Source organism: Pteronotus mesoamericanus, unplaced genomic scaffold, assembly GCF_021234165.1.
Source record: "Pteronotus mesoamericanus isolate MK-2021 breed Mesoamerican mustached bat unplaced genomic scaffold, CSHL_Meso_final contig_56, whole genome shotgun sequence".
Lineage (NCBI taxonomy): Eukaryota > Metazoa > Chordata > Mammalia > Chiroptera > Mormoopidae > Pteronotus > Pteronotus mesoamericanus.
Genome location: NW_026555201.1, coordinates 32,743,137 through 32,766,589, shown reverse-complemented (window position 1 = coordinate 32,766,589; position 23,453 = coordinate 32,743,137). Strand labels below are relative to the sequence as shown.

Here is a 23,453-nt window from a genome sequence, read left to right as displayed (position 1 = left end):
AGAAACGTACACTAGGGATCAATGGGTAAGATAAAGGGAGGGACTTCGGAAGTACAAAAAGGACATCTCTGTGAGTGACTGGAGGGTGTTTCTTGTTACGATAGACTCCTGGCTCTACTACTTTCTGTGTAACCCAGGACAAGTCACATCTCTGTGCCTCAGTTTCCTCATCTATAAAATGGAAACATTAATGAGCTCTATCTCAGGAGGTTGTTAAAAGGACAAATGGGATAATAACTTAAAGTAATCTTTCCCTGATGCATAAGCAGTCAAAAAGTAAATGCTGACTATACTTTGTGTAATGGTGGTAAGTACATATTTCCCAGGGTTATTTGCTCAACTTTGTCCTTTTTTCTGATTTCTTTTATTCTCAGAGGCAGGGTGATAGAGGAGATGGGCTAGTATAGGTGAGGGTGGCTATTGCCTATGGGGATGCGAGGGTTTGTGATTATTTTAAGCAAATGAGTACTGGGGCTTTTTTTTAACCCTGAATTCCCAATTAAAAGAGTTTAAAAGATGATCATGTCCTTTGTCATTACCCCCAATAAGTTAAGTACTGGACCCAAGGAAGTACTAAAGATTATGGGGCTGAGTATCTCCTAGTCGTTGCTGTGACTCAAGTTCTTTACAACACATTAATTAATTTTTTCTGGATTTTTCTTTTGGTGGCAGTTCTGGGATCGGTCTATTTATATGTGTAATTCATCTAGCCGATCAAAGATGAATGAATTTGCCTAAAATGTTGATTTTTTGTCTTATTCTATTACTTTTTCCATGCCCTGTCCAAAATGAAAGACACCTTGGGCCCAGGTGTTTGAAACGAATACATGATTTCTGGGGCACTCGCCTGCTATTTCAGAGAGCCAGCATTTTTCAGAATGTGAAGATCTAAAGAAGTTTTACCTTTTTTGTTGGTAGCCTGTGTAACGAAAGTTACATAGTAACAGCAAACCCCATTCTTTGGCCCGTAGCGTATATTCAGCAGAAGAAAAGCAAATCTTGTTAGAGCCATTACGCTGATTCTAACCTAAAAAGATGGCTGTGTTTTAATTGAGCAGACACAGATTGGTGAATGAATTAGATAGCAGGTCAGTGAACTGAAAGGGGCTCATTGTACTGTCTCTACTTCGATCCCTTCCTCTCAAGAGACTACAGGTTTTTTCTCTTTTAAGCCTCATATCACATAACCCCGCCTCCTGAGTGTTGCGCTGGTACATAGCACCTGCTGCATGCTCTTCACTGCCTCTGTGCACAGCACTGGGGGCCTGTCCTCTTCCTCATGTAGCCGTGGCCTCTTGGCTGGGGCACAGGGCTAAAGGGAGTCTTGGTGTAGTCTGATGGGTCAGGAAGGCTCGCTCCCCTCAGGGCATGACAGTTGATGTGAGACCTGAAAGATGAATGAGAGATCCACAGGTGAAGAGGGGAGGGAGTGGCGGGGGGGCAAACATTTCAGACATAGGACACTGCCATGTGCAAAGGCCCTGAGCATGCTCCTTTTCAGAACTTGAAAAAGCCAGTATGGGCAGAACACAGTGAGGGGGACAGGGGGCTGGCATTAAGTGAGGCAGGAGAGGGTGGCTGGGCCTGAGCCATGTTAAAGATGTAGAAGGCTTTGCAAAAAGGAATGAAGTCCTGTGGGCATCTTTCAAAGGTCATTTGGGCTGCTGTGTGAAAAGTGGATTCATGGGGCTGAGAATCAAGAGGGCGTATGGAAAACCTGTATAGGTTACAGGTAAGAGATCCTGGTGGCTTAGATGGTGGTGGTGGCTGTGGGAGGAGAGAGAAGTGAACCAGTTGAAATAGATATTAGATGTTGTATCAATGGGGTTGGGTGATGCTGTTGATGAATGACTCTCAGGCTTCTGGTATGAGGGATTGGGTAGATCAGGTGCCGTTTTTTGAGAAAAGGAACAGTGGAAGGGGAACAGGGTTGGTGGCAGGTGAGGGAGAAGGGGCAATACGTATATCCACATTTGGACATGTTGCATGTGAGGTGCTTTTAAGAAGCTCAAGTGAAGATGTCAAGGAGGCTTGTAGATATATGAGTCGGTCTCAGAAGAGACAGCTGAGGTAGCGATACACTTGGAGTCGTCCATGTCATCATTCCTGAAGTCTTGAAAAGATCAAGATCTAGCAAGAATGTATAGCTTCAGACAGTGTCTCGAGCAGCGCAGCATTCTGAGAGCGGGCGAAAGCAGAGTTGTCCCACAGTCAGTCCTGCCCCCGCCCTTCCCCCTCCATCCTCCGCCAGCCTGAAATGGATGCGCACAGACTGAGCAGTGAAATAAGGAAAAGCAATTGGAGATAGCACCTCCTCCATGGCTGAAGGTAGATAATTGTCCCAAAATGGAATCCTACCCATCCTCTGGTTTGTCCTGCATGGTACCAACAGATACCAATATTTTAGGCACTTTATTTCGTATATAGATGAAGTGAAAATACTTAACCATAATTTCTCATTTATGATTTTTTTTAATTGTGTGCACATGCTCATTCTACTGATAAATAACATAAAATGAGCCTTGGGATTCTTGTTTTCTTTCTTTGCTGTCATCATCATCATCATCATTGTCAGTCTGGCTACGTGAACCTGCCTCAGCATCAACCTTTCTGAGCTGGGGGGCTTTCGTGCACTCCCGGGCGGGCACTCACACGTTGCCCATGACCTCACAGCATTTGATCCTTGTTCTTGTTTTGCCCACAGGAAGCCTTGGAATCCTGCCAGACTCGCATTTCTAAGCTGGAGCTGCACCAACAGGAGCAGCAAGCTCTGCAGACAGATACCGTGAACGCCAAAGTTCTGCTGGGGAAGTGCATCAACGTGGTCCTGGCCTTCATGACTGTCATCTTGGTGTGTGTGTCCACCATTGCGAAGTTTGTCTCACCCATGATGAAGAGCCGCTTCCACATCCTTGGCACCTTCTTTGCTGTGACTCTTCTTGCAATATTTTGTAAAAATTGGGACCATATTCTGTGTGCCATAGAAAGGATAATAATACCCAGATGAAGCTGCTGGCTCCCATCTTCAAGTTTCTTCAAGTTTTTATTTTAAAGAGAACTCTGTGCATACTACCAAATTTTAAAATGAACAGTTGTGCCAACTGAAGATTACCAGAAGGACTGGGACTGTGTGTTGTAAATAACTACAATTGTCTTAACTCAGTAGCAGTCGCCAGCTCAGTCCCTGTGCCTGGTTAACATGAATTTGTTTCGGAAGCTTTCCCCACGTTATTCGCTGCCTTAATCAGACCAGATTTCCTGCCCACCTGACTTGCCCACCATGGTAGACCTTTGGTTGTTGAGCACTTGGCATAATTAGTGGCTCAGAAGAAAAGGGAATTTCAGTCTCTCTCTCTCTCTCAAGTCTCTATTAAAATCAAGCTCACCATTGTTAGTGGTCACGTTTTCCCTGAGTCCTATAAGACCAAGGATGTGGCACGAATCAGGGAAGGGAAGAAGCCCAGGCATTGGCTGTGTTGAACACTCATGGGCAATGGAAGTGCAGGACATCCCGGGTAATCCATCCCGATGGTGACAGTTGGCTATAGGTCCCATACGTGCCCAGTGTCGACAGTGGTCATTTATGTGTGACTCTGTGATATGGAAATCTTATTTTACACCCATTAATTCACCCAAAGTCTTAGTTGCTCTGTTGCACTTTAAACAGCAAGAATGAGGATGTGTGAATGGGGCCTCTGTCTTCGCATGTCCTCCGAGCCTTACGCGTCCTAACCAGCTAGAATGCCCGGCCTCCAAAGCACAGAGAGGTGCTTCCAAATCCCTCATCAGACTATGGTTTTTACATTAATTGGGGGCTCTGTGAGCACTACTCTGGAGGTTTGTGATTCAACAAACCCTAATTTTGATAATCCCTTGTGAGGGTGTGATTCACTTTATTTGCAGGTCTGTGAGGGGTTGCGAAGCTCACTCAGTAAATGAAAACACACGATGCCCGTGTTGCAGGGGTTTTTTTCTTTAAAAAGGAAAACCAAGTCATAGTTTATAAAGCTAATGTGCACTAAGGTAGGAACACTGGAAGCAGGAGGAAAATGTGACATGTGTCCAATTGGATGGCAGCTACACCTGTGGGAGCAATTCACCTGGATGAAGATTGAGAAGGTCCGCTTAGGACCCTGAAAGACCAGCAAGAATAAGATAAATTAGACTCAGTATCTGAGCCAAGGTTGCCATCTGCCTTCTAGGATGTCACTGGAAATAAGTCCTAAGATAACAGTGGCCACATTTCCCACGTTCCCACAAAGGTAGCATCTTTGACCTATTTGGGGGATGCCATTCACTGTCTTTAGCCTAGTCAGTACTTTCCTTTTAATTGTTCCTCTGTCTACACAAAAGGAAACTGCTATCAAGGGCCTCCCCCCACCACCCACTCTATTATCTGAAGGCATAAAGATGCATATTGGTGTACATTTTCTTCCAGAAAACATCAAATTACCTGGATTTAAATTAAGTGCAATAATTTGCAAACAGCTGCTTTTAGGGAAATCTCTTGCAAAAAAATGTGACTGCCATGGTTTGAAAGAAAGGAATAGTCCAGCATTTGGTACAAGTCCAAAATGTATGAGACTCACAACTCAAGTTGTTTTCTTTTTTTAGGTTTACATTTCAGTGCTTTTAATCAGTTCGCAAATGTATACAGCTGTCACCATTACCTAACTGTAGATGAGAACTTTCTCAAACAGTAAACATGATTTCATGAAATCATTGGCTATAAGTATTTTGGATTCAGGGAAGGAGTTACTAGCCCCACCCGCATTTCATGGTTGTCTCCTTTCACTATCCAGTTCTCCCTGGGTGACTCCCAAGTTTGCTGTAAATACACTGCGATCCATCAAATCCAGGGGACAGAGACAGGTTCCAGATCCAGGGAAGGGAGGGAGAGACAATGGCGTGCTTCCTTTTGCATTTACATTTCCATGGCCAGCATTGCCTTTGCCTGTGGGCATCAGCCTCCATGAGGCCTGAGGGCTGGATGTAACTTACAGGCGCGCATCACGCTGGGTTCTGGGTGGGCTCCTCTTGATGTCTGAATCTCTCAGCACACTTTGGACATGTCGGGGTCTGGGATGGGCTGGTAGTTTAGCCCTGAGGTAAGGGCTCTGGGGGTGTCTAGGAAGACACAGGCTTCCTGCCACCACATGCCACTCCGTGGCTCAGCCCAGCGTGTTTGCTGTGACACTTCCCGGACCTGTGATCAGTGTGTGCTCCCCAGTGAGAGAGGTGAAGGAAAGGGAAGCAGCACACTCCACCCCCTGCAGTCTGGAGCATTGAACAAGCTGCAGGGAACTGGCCGTTCCGAAATAGTGTAGCACCTAAATCATTGCACTTCGGTATGAACTCTTTTTACAGAATTCCTATTTTCAGTGATTCTCATTAGAAATCAGATAAGCTTGTTTTCATTTGGATATGCTTAACCTACACAGAATATTTATTTCAGAGTTTAGTTGAAAGTTCATAAAGCTTTCTAATAGATGATATACCCCAAGGGCACTTTTACTCTCTGTGGTTTATTATTCTCTTCTGAAGGAATAAACTCTCCCACTGCTTGTTTTCTGCACTGCTGAAGGAAATTAAATAAAATGTTATAAGTATGCAAATAAAACAGTGATCAAGCTATGATACATCCTGGAACTGAATATTTAAGTCAATTAATCCCTTTTCCTCACCTTGCATTGGTAGTAAACACCTTGTGCATTCCCACTAAGGATGAAAGCCAGTTGTGGGAGGGGCGAGCACCTGCTCATCCAGTGAACTTACTGAGTCATTTAGGTATTGGACATTGGATTCTAGCACTGGAATTTTTGGTGACATTATTTTCATGATTGCCAAGATAATGATAGTTCTCTGAGGATGAAACAAAAACCTAAAAATACTCCCTTATGGATTTTGAGTTGGCTATTCCAGCTTATATTTTTAGTATAATTAAGCCAGAGCAAAACACTTTCCCTAAATAAATAAATAAATAAATAAATAAATTTAAAGCCATAATGAGGCAGTAAATGTAAGTCCTGTATTGCTGATTTGGGGCAGTGAAAGTTGCCAGTGTGCACTATGATCTCTCAGTGAACAAATCTGAAACTCCTCCTATTCTTTCAGCCCATGTGCTCTGAGCCCTCTCTGCCACTTGGCATCCCTGTGATTTTAGCCCCTCTCCCACTTTGTCATTCTTGTTTTCATTGAAATATTGCCCCACTGTGTATGTTTATTACCCTGCCATTCTTGTAGCGTATCAGGTTTAATTATGGGTTCGATAATAGTGCCAGGAACTCGCTCCCCTCGGGCAACTAATTACTTTTGTCCTTTTTGTTTGGATTTTAAATACCAAATTATTTTGCATTGAATGGGAACCTTTGTAGTGAAACCAAATACAGTTGTATTAGTTTGGAAAAACATTTAATTATTAATGTGAACATAAGTGATTAAATAAACCTATTTTGCATATTTCTATAATTGTGAGGAAATGGTGGTAGGACAGAGTGTCATTTAAAATTCAGGGCTTTATCTGGAGAGGTATTTCTAGAAGTTTAGCATATGTGCTAAGGAAAGAGTTGATCTAAAAAAAAAAGTCACTGAAAACAGTGAGATTGGCCTGTTTACATCAGAAGTAGTTAAGCTTTAAAAAATGGTATAGTTAATAAGAGTTTGAAATCCATAAAATATAAAGCAGAATTAACCTACAATTTCTAAAGTCACTACAATTTTTCTGTTTATAAGAAGCTGGAAAGTAATGTACCTGAATTGTTTTAGGAATGATTTATGTGTTGCAATTTTAATTTATGTATTTAAAGCATGTCTCACTGTGTTTGTCCTAAGAGAAATGTTTCAAAAAAGTGTGCTCTGTATTTAAGATATGTTTAAGCAGTATATAGTGGTTCTGAAAGTAAAAACTGGAAATGTTTATTGTGAGATCCATTGCATAATTTCCATTTTGTGGGATACTATATCGTTTCATGTCAGCCTAAAATTGTAAATTCTCTGTTGATCACCCCATTCAAAGCTGGTGCCATTATTTTTTTTTAAATAAACACTTGATGTTAGCTTTGATGTTAAATAAAGAGCTAGATTTCTTAAATTTTCCCATTTGTCAGAGCCAATATCAATAGCAGACTCATTTGTGTATATCATTGATTTTTAATAATTTTTCTTCTTTTAATAGACTTTATTTCAAGCAAACTCGATCAAAAGGTACAGAGATTTCCCATATACACCATCCTCACACACACACTGCCGCCCCTTCTGTCAACATCCCCCACCAGAGGGTACACTTGTTACAGTTAATGGACCTGCATTAACCCTTCATTGTCTCCCACAGTCTATAGCTTACATTACTGTTCACTCTTGTACCTTCTATGACTTTGTATTCACCATTACAGTGTCACACGGAATAGTTTCACACCTAAAAATCCTCTGTGTTATGCCTATTTATCCCTCCTTCCCTCACCCCCTATAATCAATTTTTAAGCTTATTCCAAGTCTCTTTCATAAAAAGTTGTTGATGTGTGATAGGCAGTCCATTCCTCAAGCCCTAGTGGGGAGGGGGTTACTTCCTAATAGGTATGACCATTAAGATGGAGAAATTTATAGGACACAGAAGGACCACAATGATACCAAACAGCACTTTTCTGGCCTTTCATAAATGTGGAATGACCGCTAACATTCTTTGAGTGTTTACTATATATAATGCTCTGTGTCCAATGCTTTGCATACAATGTCCAGTGTAATTGTTCCAACACTCAGTAAGACAGGCACTATAGTCCCTGCTTAATACATGAGAAATGTGAGGTTAAATAACTCACAGAATCTTGCAATGGGTATTGGCAGAGTTGTTTTTTCAACCCCAAGCTGGTGTGACTCTGGAGCCTGCACTGGGAACCATGGAAGGCTACTGAGTGATTGGCTTCTGGTTCCTCCGTAGCTCTCAGCTCCTGCGAGATAGATGACTCTTAGGGCCTTACGAGGGGTCAGTTTTAACCTAGGGCTACAGCAATCAGTACTATGAGTTAGTTGCACATTGTGCATTTATCCCTTCACACTGCGTACTGTGGTAAAGATGGTTACCTGAAGCCAACATCCTAGATCTTTAAGAGGCATAGGCTGACAGATTTGTGGATGAAGAGAATGGAAAGCTGTTAATTAAAGCAACTTTTACACCCTCCCTGGCTTGGCTTGGCTTGGCTGAATACCAGCTTTTTCACTTAGCTCTGAGATGGTGAAGTCCCTGGTGGTTCCTGCTCTGTGCTCCGTGACATCTGCTACCATCTGTGGTGGCTACTTCTGACATTTCTCTCCTTGCTAAGCCAGCCAGAATTTCTCCCTTGCCAGGCCTTGAACTTGAGTAAAGGAGTTAACAGAAATAAGCATCAGCCATGTTAACAGCTATTTTGTTGGTGGTTACTCTACTCTAGCCCAGGTATTCGGAAATGGATTTTTTTTTTCCTGTTCTACTTAAAAATAAGCTACTGAGTACAGGCACAACTCAGAGGTACTGTGGGTTCGATTCCAGAACACAGCAATCAAGGAAGTCATAATCTTTTTGTTGCTGGAGGGTCTTGCCCTCAATTTGTAAAAAATTCCGTATCTGTGAAACACAATAAATTGTGCAGTAAAACAAGGTGTGCCTGTTTTAGAAAGAAAGCAAAGTAATGCCTTGGTCTGTGCTAAATGCTAAGGGGCTCCATTTGCCAAAGAACCTCTTGGAGCCCTGGGTTCCTCTTTGATTCTTAGACTGTTCTCATCACAAGCAGCAACACTGACAGAACCTTCCCCTGGGTGTTTCCTCCTGAAAGTGGTTTTGATGACTTTCTTCATCATACTTCCCCCATGGTGTGAGGCCCACACCCTCTAGCTGCAAGGAACAGAGAACTATAAGAAAGAACTCCACACTGAGGCCACAGCCAGGCCATACACACCCCCTCACACAATGGCTGAAGCCAACAGGGACCCAAACAGAGAGGTGGTCTTCTCCAGACTCCATGGTCAGACCTTGCAAGGTGACTTCCCCTTGTAAGCAAGAAACAATGAAATTGTCAAGGAAGTCAATGAAATTTCTATATGGAGTTGGAGTGGAAGAGGCCTGTTCAGTTGTTCAAGTATGTTTCCTCAAAGGAAAGCTGCAAGGACACGAGGAGGCTGCTCTCTTGACAAGCTGGCGAGCAGGCTGCAGTGCATCGTGGGTCACCTTGGAGGCAGGGGTCCAGACTGGTTCACGGCTATGGGTCTTCCAGGGATCTGGTTCACAGGGCTGGTTCTCGGTCTCCCTGAGAGCACTCCACTCTGCTCAGCCCCTAGCCAAGCTTGGGGGTGGGGGTGGGGGGGTGCCTGGCTTCCTCAGTGGACCTGTCCTCCTGGGAACAGGCTCCTTGGCAGCTATTTATATTTGAATGTAAATCAGTACATTTGGCTTTTTTTGTCAGGGATGTTCTTGTCAGAGATGGGTTAGCATGAACCAGTTTCACAGGAGGTCACCTAATAAATTACTAAAGTAGATTACGAGTTACTGTGTGATGGGGCAAGTCCAGCTTGAAACTAGCGGGGGCCGGAGCGGGGGGTGGGGGGGCAGGGGGTTTTCCCTCACCTGCAATCTGGTTAACCTGAGGGAAATGTTTAACCTCTCAGAATCTTCCTTTTCTAAAGCGTTAAATGTGTAGGGTTGTAAAGTTTAGATAAAGTGCTTGGAACAGGGCCTTCACTTAAGAGTGTTTATTAAGCACTTAACTGTGTCAGGCACTGTTCTAGACTCATATAAAAACAATGTTCCTTTTTTGTGGGGGTTACATTCTAGTGGAAGGAATATTTGGCAGCAATAAGGGCCGTGCTCTAAGCGATTAAGCTAACATTAAAGCTCCCCTCAACAGTCTTAGCGACGACAGGACCTTCCCAAGAGTTGTTTCCTCCGCTCGTTTTCACAGCCAGCCCTGTGGGCAGGGCTGAGAAGAGCCCTCTAAAGCGGAATTGCTTCTATCTAGGTCAGAAAGACTCCGCACGGCAGCAGGAGCGCTGAGGAGATCTGGGTCGCTCCCTTTGGAGAAGGTGGTTCCCTTCGGGAAGGGGAGGAGGTGCTCTTGGAATTCGGAGACAGGACTTGCAAGCGAGCACCGGGGCCGGAGCCCGCCGCGAGTAACGCCCCTGCGGGAGGCGGGCCTGTGCGTTCCGCCTCCGCCGGCTCCTCCCAGTCCCTGAAAAGCTTCTCCTAGGCAGCGCCTGACCCCTGGCCCTTGCCGTGCCACCCTGCCCTGTCACAGCCGTGAGTCAGGCTAGGTGGCCCGCGCACTGGCGCCCGGGCCGCCGGGGCGGCTGGGAGGCTCCGCGTGCCTTCCGGCTGGGAGGGCCCCAGGAACCAAGGCGCCCTCCCCCGGGAGCTCCCTTCCCCGGGAGCTCTCAGAGCCTCGCCTTCAGGCCTGAACTCTCACCTGCCCCCTCCCCCTGCCCTTCTCTCCTCTCCGTCCTCCTGCCAAGCCAGACCCGCCCGCCTGTGCCTACTCTCTCCCTGCGCCACCTCTTCTGAGAGCTTGCCTCTCCGTCCTCAAGCGCTGTGTCATCCACGCCTGCTTTTCCATGGGTTCACGACAGTCCACACTGCGGCTACCCTAAACCCGCTTGTTGGGACCCTGCCTCTCCTCAGCTCTCTGCTCCTTACCAGCGTGCTTCACCAAGGAATAGTCTCCACTCCCCTCTCCTTTGACTTCTTAATCCACTGAGACCTAGTGTCAGCCCCGGAAACCCACCTGAGAGTCCTCCCGCTGCGGTCACCAGTGGCACATATTGGCTTCTCCGCTGCATAGTTCCTAGTCTGGATCTCTACTACCTTCTGCTTCTTCGGCCACGGCCATGATGCTCCCAGCAGCCTGAAGCATTTCGCTCCCATTGGGTGTTCCTCGCCACCTCGCTCCCCTCTCCCCTGGCCTCTAGTCTTTTTTGCGTTGTCTCCATCTCATCCCCTTTCTACAGACTTCCCATGATTCAACCATCATCATCTGAATGACTCCTAATCACCATTTCTATGCAGAGAGCACCTGCCTTTTTTTCCATCCACAGACCTCTATTTCCAATTACTTACCTTTCATCTCTACCCAGATATCCTTAGGGCACCTCAAAGTAGAAAAGCAAGCTCGTGCTGTAGCCCTTGCACCAGATCTGCTCTTTCTGTGCTATGTCATTCCATTAAAGGCACCGCCCGCCACCCACTCATCCACCCAGACTAGAAACTTCAGTGCCATCCTCCTCGTCCCCACCAACACCAGCAAGTCATGTCAATTCTACCTTCTAAATGATCCCCAAATTGTCCACCTCACTTTATCTCACCCGCCACTGCCGTGGTTTAGGATACCATGATTCTTCCAGGACAGTTGTAAAAGCCTCTTAGATGGTTGCCCTGGTCTCTGGTTTTGCCTTCATCCTGATCCATCCCCCATGCGATTGCCGCTGCGATCTTTTGAAAACGCAAATCAGATCACCCTGTTTCACTGTTCACCCTTCAGGGCTTCCCACTGCCCACGGGGTCATATCTGAATTTCTGAGCGAGGCCAGCAAGGTCCTTGATGTCCTAGAGCCAGCCTGGCTCCCTGGCCTCATCTCCCGCCCTCATGCCCCATGCTCCCCACATCCGGCCCTGAACCTACCTTTCTTTCTTTTTTTTCTTTCTTTTCAAGCATTTCTTTTTTTCTTTCTTTATTTTTTAAATACATTTGTCTCTGCCTCCCCTCACCACTTTCCCTTGCCCCCTCTGTCCTTCCCTCCCTCAGCTCTTCCCCTTTGGTTTTGTCCATGTGAACCTACCTTTCTTTTCACACCTCTGGGTGATGCACAAGTGCTTCCCTCTGCCAATAATCACATTTCTTCTCTCCTTATTCTTCAAAAGCCTCTCTCACATGTCAGCTCTGTGAAGCCTTGTGGAGAGGTACGTTGTGCCTCCTTCTCATCAAACTTTCTGTTCATTTACTTATATCAAAATGGAATCAGAGCTTCCTATTTAATTCAAAAGGTTCTCATGCTCTCCTCCTCCCTCTGTTTTCTGTAAAGGGGGCTCTGTCATACTATCTTTACCCCTGTGGTTGTCTCCTCTTGTAGACACCGAGTTCGTTGTCCGAAGCCACCTCCTACTTGTCTGGTTCTCGCTCAGGACCGCCCCAAGTGCTGGCACATGGGTCATGTTCAATAGATGCAGTGAGCAAAGAAGCCACATTGTGTCAAGATGACATCTCTGGTGAGGCTGACTTTCTTCCCCACTAAGGAGTGAGCACTTGGTGGGCTGGAACATCTCTTCTTTATCTGCCATTCCTAGACCTTTGGTGTGCAATAAAGATTACTGAATATGGATTGGGTTTACTCCAGCTTTCTACCAGACACTCTTCCTAATGCAAAGGGATAAAGATATCTCATTGGAACAGCACCACTTCTGAAAGGCTTCCCTTCAACTTCCCTTTCCCTGATACCAACATTTATGTCATCCCGCCATTGTCCCCTCAGCCCACCATTGTCCCCTCACCCTGCACCAGAAGGCAGTTGGGGGCCATAAAACAGGTCTCAGTCCCTTGTGGCAAGGACTCGAAGTCCGCCCTGGCTAAAACACAGAGCACATCTCAGAGCCCAGCCCCAGACTGACTTTTGGTACTTTTCCCTTTTATCAAAATAGTGATCACATTTCTGGAATCGAAACAGAAAAGCATGAACTTTAACTGATAAAAACAGTTCCTGTTCATTGACCATGTCACTTACCAGGCCCAGGGTGTGCTTTATGTCACTGCATTCCCACCACAGCCCTGGGAAGAAGCTGCTGCCCTACAGAGGCACAGACGTGGTGGAGGTGCAGCTCCAGCTCTCCTCTGTCTGACTCCGGGCCATTAGGCCATAGTGGGTGCCACCATCAGGGACACAAAGCTGTCTGTGATATGCTCAAGGGGTCCTGAAATAGAGAACTTTCTGAGATTTCTGGGATTTCTGAGGACAGTGGGACAAGAGTGTTGGAGATTTTTAACTTCTGATTTCTGAATTTTGTAGGACGTTTGGAAGCCATTATCTCAGAATAGGGTGGCTGGATGTCACAGTGAGGGATGCAGCCTTCCAAGGCAGCCTGTCTCTCCGGAGCCTCTTTGCACCCCAGGGCCCTGCAGCCTACTGCTGGGCACAGGTCTAGGGCTGCTTCCAGGTCCCAAGCTACATATTTACATGTGTAGTATATGTATACACTACAGTGCACAAATAAATAAGTAGTATATAGCCACATAGACTATAGATTCAATTCGTATGTGAATAGCACTTATTGGGTTTTATTGTTTTTAATTTTGAAATGATCACCAACTTGGAGAAAAGTTGGATTTCAGTAAAAAGAATTATATTCTTTCTGAACCACCTGAGAGTAAGTTGCCAACCTAATGTCCTATCACCTACAAATACTTAGTGTACAATGCCTAAAAATAAGGACATTCTCCTACAAAACCACAACATAACCATCAAAATGAGAAAATTAAATAGCTGTGGTACTGACATCTAAACCTCAGACCCCATTTAGGTTTCACCAGTTGTCCCAATAATGCCCTTTTTAGCCAAAGGATCCCATTCCAATTATGAGTAGCATTTAGTTATCTTTTTTTCCTCCTGTCTGGAACATTTCCTCCATCTTTCCTTGACTTTCACGATGTTGGTGATTTTGAAGATTACAGGCCAGTTATTTTGTATAATGTGACTCAGTCTAGTGTTTCCTCACCACTGGATTCGGGTCAAACACCTCTCACGGGCATGCTACGGAAGCGACACTGCTCTCATCGCATCCTATCCGATGGCCCGCGGATCCCTGTGTCCCATCACTGATGCTTTCTTTCACTTTGATCACTCGATTAAGGTACAGTCTGCCAGCCTCCTTCACTGTATAGACTTCTTTTTCTTCTTCTGATTATTTAATAGATATTTTGTGGGGAGGTACTTCGTGCCTCCTAGTCCTCACTAAACTCTCAGTTTATTTATATCAGTATGGAATCATAGCTTCCTATTTTATACAAAGGGTTATAATCCATGATTATTACTATGTATTTTAATGATGTGTTGCCCCCTACTTGGACAGTGGGAACTCATTCAAGCTGTCTTTTTGTCTTTTTGCCACGTCTGCATCATTCTGTGTGTACCCTTGCTTTTTGGCACAAATGTTCTAAATTCATCTCGTATTTTCTCCACACTAGACCTGGTAACAGCCATTTTTTCAAGCAGTCTGGGTTTATTTCAGTGGAAAAGAGTATTTAAAAGATCTGGATGCTAGCTTTGCTCTTTGCTATCGGAGCATCTCTGCTCCCAGGTCCTCTCAGCAGACAGAGGTGGGGCTTATAGGTAGCATTTTGGATGGATATGTGCATATGTATATAATATGTAATATAAGGTGTGTACATACATATGCATGTTGTGGATAAAATGTGTCCCCCAAAATACAAAAGATAAAGATGCCAAAATATAAAAGATAAAATTTCAAAGGTTGGTCATTATAGTGTAGAACTCCCAAAGGGAAGCTCTGTATAAACTCCTGCTCCACAAGTTTGAAAATACAAAAGGATTGTGAGAAGGGAGAGGCTTCTCAATCTGTTTTTTTCTTCAGCTTTCTTCTGAGGTGACTGGGGTGGGGGTTCTTCTGCCTTTTGCTTAGCCCAGGTTTTGAAGAGAGCTGTTACTGATGAGCAGGAAAATGGAAAGGCCTGTGGCTGCCGGATAGAGGAGGGCTGTGCTGGGGTCCAGCACCAGGATGCCCAGTGTTTCCCTTCGGTCTGACGTGGGCCACACAGGGGACACCTGCGTGGTATGAACTGCGCGAGGCAGTGGATGGGGGTGGGAGGGACTCACAGCAGAAGAAAGATAAAGGTGGATGCAGCATCCCTGTGGGGCTGAGGAAGAAGACCCCAGGACAGATGCATCCCCTCAGGTCAAGGGAACTGCCAGGGATAGTCCTCAGAGATGGGAATCACCTGAAAGAAAGCTTTCACATCTGCCGGCACCAGGGAACACAGCCAGCTTAAAGCAGTGCCTTCCTGTGGTTTCAGTGTTCATCCCACACCCTAACCCTAAGGGATCGAACACACCCTAGTGGGCTTTGAAAGGTGAGGGCTGCATGGAAGGAGAAGAGGCATGAGGTGGAAAAGAGAGAAGCCAGCACCTACTCCTTTCCACCTCAGGTTTTGGGTCTGGTGATAGAAACCTGATGCATAATCAGGTTCAGAGTTTGTATTAATCCTGGACCATTTTAATTGCAGAATTGCAGTTGTGTTTTGTTATTGAAAGTGACTTCAGGTTCTCTGTTACCTAGGGGCTTGCCAGAGTTTTCGCCCAGGAGTAGGGAGATATTAGCTCCACTAAAGAGTTTCCAGGGATGGTGGGAAACAACACTAGAGTTTATTTTTAACACATCTCATGGGCAGTGTGCTCAACATACGAGTTGCAAGCAGAATGAAAGTGGTTTAAGCAACAGGGATTAATTTTTCGCACCTAAAAAAAGTTTGGAGGTGGGTGGCTACAGGATTAGTTCATCAGCTCAGTGAAAACCAAGGACCAAGCTCATACTATCTCACTCTGCTAGCCTCAGTGCATCAATGAGATCTCCCCTCCTAGCCATAAAATTGCTGCCCCAGATCCAGCCATCACATCTTCACATAGAAGAACATCACAGGAATGGTAGGTTCTTCTCATTCACTTCTTGCCTTTTAAAGAGAGGGACATCTTTTCTACAAGGCCCCCAGCAAGACCATCTTTATAACTCTTGGGCCAGAATGGCTCATATGACCATACCTCATAATATGTTTCCTGAAGGAATAGTCTCCATTTCCTTATTCCCTAAGGCTCTGCAAACCACTATAAAGTAGAATCTGTGCCTCCCTCCCATAAACTGCTTTTAAAGAGGTCATCAATTACCTACTTGCCCAAGCCAGTGCGTGTATTTCACAGCCCTGGTCTTACTGGATTTCTAGGTTAACTGATATTTCAGACTTCTCCCTGCCCTTTAAGCTCTGTCCTCCTGTAGGGAGTTTCCTTAAAACCATGCTTTTGGGTTTCCTTTTACTTCTTCATCACTCTTCAGCATTCTGTGGCTTCATTATCTCCATCTCACCTCCTTTATACACACTCTCCATGGTTTCAGCTATCACCTGTGTGACAAATACTACCACAATTACATAGTTAGTGCCTACCTCTTTTCTGAGCTGTGAATCCAATTTACGTTTCCTACAAAATATCTGTACATGGATGTCTCTAGGGAACCTGAAACTGAAAAATCAAGGTTATTATTTTTTCCCTTATACCAGATGTGTCCTTTCTGTACTCACTTCTTCCATTAGTGTCACCATCATCACCTGCCTACTCACCCAAGCTAGAAACCTCAGAGTTATCTTCCTCATTGTTGCCACCAAGTCACATCAATTCTACCTTCAAAATATATCTCAAATTTGTCATCCTCCCATCTCAACCCCCACTGCATTGGTTCTGGTTCAGTTCTTCCCAGGACAGTCATAACAGCCTCTTAAGCACGGCTCCTTTTCATTTTTTTTTTGCTGCCTTGTAGAAGGATATGATATCTGGAACTGTGGCAGTCATTTTGTAACCATGAGGTAACAGAAGTAAAAACGAATAGCAGACATGCTAAGTAAAAAACAGAAACAGATTGGGTCCTAGTCAGTTCTGCTGAGCAGCTGAATCAATGCCAGGAATCATCTACTTGCAGACTACTTGTGATATGAGGTCATAATATCTCTCCTGCTTAATATCTGTTAGTGGCCATTTATTACATCACGAGGCATTCCTAACTGAGACGGGGAGTGGGGAGATGGAGGAAACAGTATGAGCAAACTTGTGACATGCGAACATGGCAATCTTGAACTGACTATTTTAGTGTGAAGGATATTTTTAGGTAGCTGGGGGAAAACAAATTATTAAATATTTAGTTTTTCAGTGCTGTTGTAACTGAGTAATGTGTTCAACAGATATCATACCCATCTTTCTATATGAACTGTCACCTGATCCTTCATTTGTTCCCTTTCACTTAAGACAGCTTTCAATTTTTAAGATAAAGCAGTGTTTTGAGCAGTTTTGTGGAAAGTGCTTTAAATGGTTACATCAAACATCTCCTGATAAGCTTTTATCAAATGTCCATTTGGGGTAAAGACACGTGGAGGCAGGAATGTGTGAGGTAGGTTAAGGCTGCAGCAAGTGACCCAGTTTGGCTGAGTGTGCAGCGGATGCCTTGAGCCTGGAGAATGGGTGCGGTAAAGTGGGGTCTGGTTGAACTCAGAGACTGGGTGATCTGAGAGTAGATAGGAACAAAATACATATGATGCAGAGCTTGGGAAAGGTGGGAACTCTTCTTTCCCAAATGGGCCAAAACTCATATAACTAGAGGATGCTTGACCTTCATCTCATCCAGCTCCTTTGCTCTCAGTGCACCACTAGGTGGCCTCTCTCAGCTCTATGCAAAACCCATAACAGAGCTACCCACGCCTGGCGCAGGAATCCTGGCCATCTCCTGCGCTGAGCTCTGAAGTCCATCCTGGGCTGTAGGAGTAGTAATTTTGTTGGAAGCAGGAGTTGGGGACTTGCCTTAAAGCTATAGGTGTTTCTAGTGGAAATTATTAGCTGTTAGGGAAAGCAACAAACAGAATCCCTACTGTGCTCTGTCAGAGGATGAGATCCAGAGCAGGTAGAGAACAGAGGACCCAGACGTTAATGGGGACAACAAAGAACTCTGGGCCCCTTGGGAAACATTCCCCATTCATATTCAGAAGTACCGTTTGATTTGAGTATGTGATGATAATCAATGGTGGAGTATACGGCACCTTTACCAGTGGTCAAGATTGGGAATGAATTAAGCCTCCATAACCAAGCACGAAATCCCTGGGACCAGCAGTCAGGCAGTCACCCAGTTCTTAATAACTAGACCTCCAAAGACAATAGTTGCCATCCACATGATCCACCCCTCCCCAAACTGCCCCTTCAACATTGTTCTTCCAACTTACTTTCCAGGCTTTGTGAGGCATCACTAACTGTGGCTGGTTAGTATTTCTGAGATACTCAAGTCCCAATGTTGAAGAACTGCCCTTGAGCAAACAGAGAACTACACTTAATAAATGTCCAAACCTTAGTGGCCACTGGAAAAGTATTGTCTTCTGTTCATAAAATTTCTTCTAATATCTTTTTCCTCAGAGAAGTATGTTTGGGGAGTGGGCATCTCCCCCTTCAGACCTCGTTAACCTGAGAATCCCATGCCTGTGCAGACTATGATCACATCCTGTGATCACCAAGGCTCAGGCATTCCACAGGTTCCCTGGGCACAGTCCTCTTTATAGCTGAGGTTGCAGCAGCCTCTAGGGGTTGCCACGGGTTACTGAGTGCTTGGGACCTCATCGAGGATCAGTTTACAGCTGGAGCTCTCAATATGTCCTCCAGGTGTCCTCAAGGAGGCAAAGATGATCTGACTGCTGGACCTCAGCACCACCTCCATCCACAGTCAAGAACTGGTAGTAAAGGTGTAGGGGAAGGGAAAGGCTTGAACCTGTAGACAGTCTGCTTGCCCAGAGCCACCTGAGAATTACTCCATCTGTAAGTGCATGCATGCACACACCCAGACATACAGACACACATGCACACACAGATATGCACACACATACACACATGTGCAACAACTTCCTCTGGATGGGTAAACATTCCAGTCATCACCCCTCTTGTCATAGCCCCCCCAACTCCACCAGTTCTTCCTACTTTCACAAAATTTTATCTTCTAGTTGGGCAAATAAAATATGAACACCTGAAACAATCAGAAAATAATTAAGTGTTAAACCAGAGGTTGCAAACTCATGGCCTGTGGTCAGAATTGAGCCCTTATGTGTGTCTTGTTTGGCAATAATCTCAGCCAGCACAGTTGTTTTTTCTGTTTTTTATTCTGGTCAAATATGCATAACACTTATTATCGTAACTATTTTTAAGTGTACAGTCAGTGGTGTTAATTACATTTATATTGTTGTGCAATCGTCACAGAATTCTTTTCATCTTGCAAAACTGAAACCCTGTCCCCATGAGGCATTAACCCCCTCATTTCTCCCTCCACCCACTTCCTGGCAACCATCCTAATTTCTGTTTCTATGATTTTGACTACTCTTGGAACCTCATATAAGTTGAATTATACAAATATTTGTCTTATTTGACTGGCTTATTTCACTTAGTATAATGTCTTCAAGGTTCATCCATATTGTAGCACATGTCAAGATTTCCTTCCTTTTTAAGGCTGAATAATATTCCATTGTAATATATGCCATATTCAACTTAACCATTTATCTCTCAATGGACACTTAGGTTGCTTTCATCTTTTGGCTATGAACATAGGTGTACAAATATCTCTTTGAGACCCTGCTCTCAATTTTTCTGAGTATATACACCCAAGTGGAATTGCTGGATCATCTGGTAATTCTATTTTTAATTTTTTGAGGACGCTTCATACTGGTTTCCACAGGATTTGTACAATTTTACATTCCCACAAGCAGTACACAAGTGTCTCAATTTCTCCACATCTTCAATACTTATTTTTGCTCTTTTGGTAATAGCTGTCCTAATGGGTGTGAGGTAGCTAGCTTTTAAAATTTTTGGAATTAGTTGCCAATATTTTAAAAACAGATTTCTTGTGGGTTTTTTGAAGTCAATTAGATTTCCAACTTCTTTTGAGAAATTAGAAAATTGCAGCAGCAGCGGGGCTTGTACTTCCCACTGGTAACAGCTGGCTAGAGCATCAGCTGCCCCCCCACCCCCGCCACAAGGCAGGGCCTGCGGGCACCAGCGCACCTCGCCCCTCTCCTTGTGGCCTCTGGATACAGAGCACAAGGGTGGGTGCCTTTCTTCCCTTGTACTAATGCTATGACCACCCATAGGACTGCCTGGAAGAGAGAAGAATGCTTCGTATATCCATCCTCCCTGAAGGTGAAAAAACAAAAGATAAATAGGGAGACTGGAAGAAAGCCCATTTTGTGTGACAGTGTATAGCACTTACGTGTAATTTGTAAGCACTATGTTTCTTACACTTAGCCACTTCACTCATGTAAGTTCTCTTTCTGGCCCTTGTAGGCATTTGAGTTTGTGATCCTTGTGTTAAACTGTGATGACTCTCAGCCACAAGGTTTTCTGAGACAGTGGTTGCACTGTGAGCTGAGCTCATCAAAGACAGTTTGAGAAAGGTGGTAGAATTTCACCTCTGCCTTGAAGGATGGTATATTAGTTTGCTAAGGCATAACAAATACCACAGACTGGGTGACTTAAACAACAGAAATTTAATTTCTCACAGTTTTGGAGGCTGGAAGCCTGAGATCAAGGTGTCTCCAGGGTTGACTTCTTCTGAAGCCTCTCTCCCTGGTGTGTAGATGGACTTCTGCATGTGTCTTCACATCGTCCTCTCTTTGTACACGTCTGTGTCCTAATCTCCTCTTCTTACAAGGACACCAGTCATAATACATTAGGGCTCACCCATATAACCTCATTTCAACTTATCTCTTTTAAGACCTATCTCCAAATACACTCATGTGCTGAGATACTGGGGCTTAGGACTTCAACATATGAATTTGAGGAGGACACAACAATACAGATGGGCAGAATGAGGAAGGAGAGAAAATGTACAGTGGGTATGCATTATTTTCTTCTCGGCATCTGTGTTAGTTCTCCATGGCTGCTGTAATAAATTGCCACATACTTAGTATCTTAAACAACACAAATTCATTTTCTTACACTTTTGGAAGCTCTAAAATCAAGTGTTGGCAGGGCTACAACCATTCCCCAAGCAGTAAGGGAAAAGCTGTCTCTGGCTTTTTCCAGTTTGTGGAGCTGCCGGCATTCCTTGGCTCATGGCCCCTGTTACTCAGACCCTTGCTTCTGTCATCACATCTCCTCTGTCTCTTACTCTCCTGCCTCCTTTGTAAAAAGGCCTTGTGATTATATTGGGCCCACCCAGATAATCCAGAGAATCCTCCTATTTCAAGATCCTTAATTTAGGCCCTGGCCAGATGGCTCAGTTGTTTACGGCATCACCTTTTTTTTTTTTTTTAAATGCAGATTGATTTTATTTATTTTGTTAAATGTCAAAGTCAATTATAAAATGTTAAAAAAAATTTAAAACCATTATAAAGTCTCAGCAATTAAAATAACATGATACCAGCACAGAAATAATCAAGTAAATCAATGAAATATAATGAGCATTCTAGAAACAAACGTATATATCTGTCTAACAATGTAATATATGATTAAATTGATATTTCAAACCAATGGGTACAATAAGACTTATTCAACAAATAAGGTGCATGAACCACTATTACTTGAAATAAAACAAATATAGAGGCCTATTTCACACATTATACAAAAAATATTCAGGCGAGTTAAAAGTCAATATGTAGAATCTAAGGAGTTTTAGGAGAAAATACCAACTAATATTTTTCTTACCCTGAAACATAGTCAAACCCAGAAGCTATAAAGTAAAATATTGACAATATGACTACATTAAACATTTAAGACTATATAGTAATATACATATAAAAAATGTTAAAGGACAAGTAATAGAATGGGAAAGTATTTGCCACACATCTAAAAAAGGGTTAATACTTTTCTTTTTTTTCTTTTTTTTTGTGGAGGGGTGGAATTCTACAAACCTTTAATCAATAAATGAATAAAGAATACCAAAAAGTCATTTAGAGCTTTTTAAAAATAATAAAAATAGGCAAGATATACACAAAAACAGGTTTAGTTTCAACAAATAATAAAGTAACAATTAAAATAACACATCGTTATCACAATCTGATTAATATGTATTAAAAATATTGGTAATATTAAGTATTGGCAACTGTGAAAGGAACTGGGTATTCATAGACTCTTTTTCTTCATCTTAAAGCAGTCCCTTTAGCATATTTTGCAGTGCTGATTTGGTGGAGGTGTATTCTTTTAGCCTTCTTTTGTCTGGGAAACTCCTTATTTAGCCTCCATTTCAATTGAGAGCCTTGCTGGGTAGAGCAGTCTTGGTTGCAGGCTTTCGCTTTTCATTACTTGGAATATTTCTTGCCACTCCCTTCTGGCTTGCAGTGTTTCTGTTGAGAAGTCAGATGCTAGCCATATCGGGGCTCCCTTATATGTTACTACCTCTTTCTCTCTTGCTTCCTTTAGGATTCTCTCTTTGTCTTTGATATCTACCATTTTAATGATGATATATCTTGGAGTGGACCTCATTGGGTTCCTCTTGAATGGGACTCTGCGCTTCCTGGACTTGTGTGACTTTTCTCTCCTCCAATTAGGGAAGTTTTCCATCATTACTTTTTCAAACAGGTTCTCTATCCCTTCCTCCTCCTCTTCTCCTTCTGATATCCCTATTATACAGATATTACGTTTTAGGTTGCCCTGCATTTCCCTCAATGCCTCTTCATTTTCTTTGAGTCTTTTTTCATTTTCTTACTCTTTCTGGGAGCTTTGTACTACTTTGTCCTCCAGCTCGCTGATTTAATCCTTGGCTTCATCTAGTCTGCTTTTGATTCTTTCTACTGTGTTCTTCAACTCAGAAATTGTATTCTTCACTTCTTCTTATCTCTTATTGATAGTTTCTATGTCCTTTTTCATGCTGATATAGTTTGAAGTAAGTTCCTTGTAGCTTCCCTGTAGATTTTGTAATTCTCTCTGAGCTCACTGAGCTCATTGAACTTCCTTATAACCATTGTTTTGAACTCAATATCTGATAGTTTACTTGACTCTATTTCTTTTAGTTCTCTTTCTGGGGATTCCTCTTTTCCCTTCAAGTGGGGAGTATTTCTTTGTCTTCCCATTATTTGTGAGACTCTTCTTTTTTTGGTTCTGTTTTTTAAATTGATCTGTCTTGGTTTCCTGACTTTGTGGTGTGAACTTCTGTGGTAGGAGCCCACTGCTTTTATTTTCTGGATCTATCTCTGATGATGTCAGATGTTGTCCCTGTCTGATCTGAGGCAGTCTGTCCGAGACTTCCAGGAATCTACTGTCTGTGGCTGTCTCCTTCAGCTGTTAATCTAGTCACTCTGCACTCAGCAGGTGGCTTAGACAACACAGTGCAGAATCCCACCTGGGAGCAAGGCTATTGGGTCCTCTGACACTGCTGCTACTCACGGTGAGTGGTCTCTGCCTAAGCAAAATGGCTGCTGCCACATGGGGGATGAGTCAACACTGGGATCCTGCCTGCTACTCTCTCAGTTCTCTCCCCAAAGCCTCCTTCCCCAGTCTCCCCTCAGGTGTCTCTAGCCCACTCTGCCCCCACCTTTGCCAGAGACCAGGGTAAGTGGCTGCAAATAAAAATTTATGCTTTGGCCCTTTAAATGGTTCTTTGTGTCTCCAGCCACCTGTCCTTGGCAGAGAGCAACACTGCCGCTTTTTGTAGCTGGCTGTTTTCTGTGTACTTTTTGGGCCCTGGTGCTGTAGGCTAGAGATCCCCACTT

General features: G+C 43.9%; 1 protein-coding gene across 3 annotated transcripts in view; it reads left to right on the top strand.

The window, feature by feature from the left end:
* TMCC3 (transmembrane and coiled-coil domain family 3) overlaps nucleotides 1-7,073 on the top strand; it is a 76,728-nt gene extending 69,655 nt beyond the window's left edge. For all 3 annotated transcript variants that reach the window (XM_054580221.1, XM_054580220.1, XM_054580219.1), the window contains exon 4: nucleotides 2,705-7,073. In XM_054580221.1, coding sequence (XP_054436196.1) covers nucleotides 2,705-3,007 — 303 coding nt within the window. In that variant the 3' untranslated portion in view covers nucleotides 3,008-7,073. The remainder of the gene's footprint in view (nucleotides 1-2,704) is intronic.
* The last annotated feature ends 16,380 nt before the right edge of the window (nucleotides 7,074-23,453 follow it).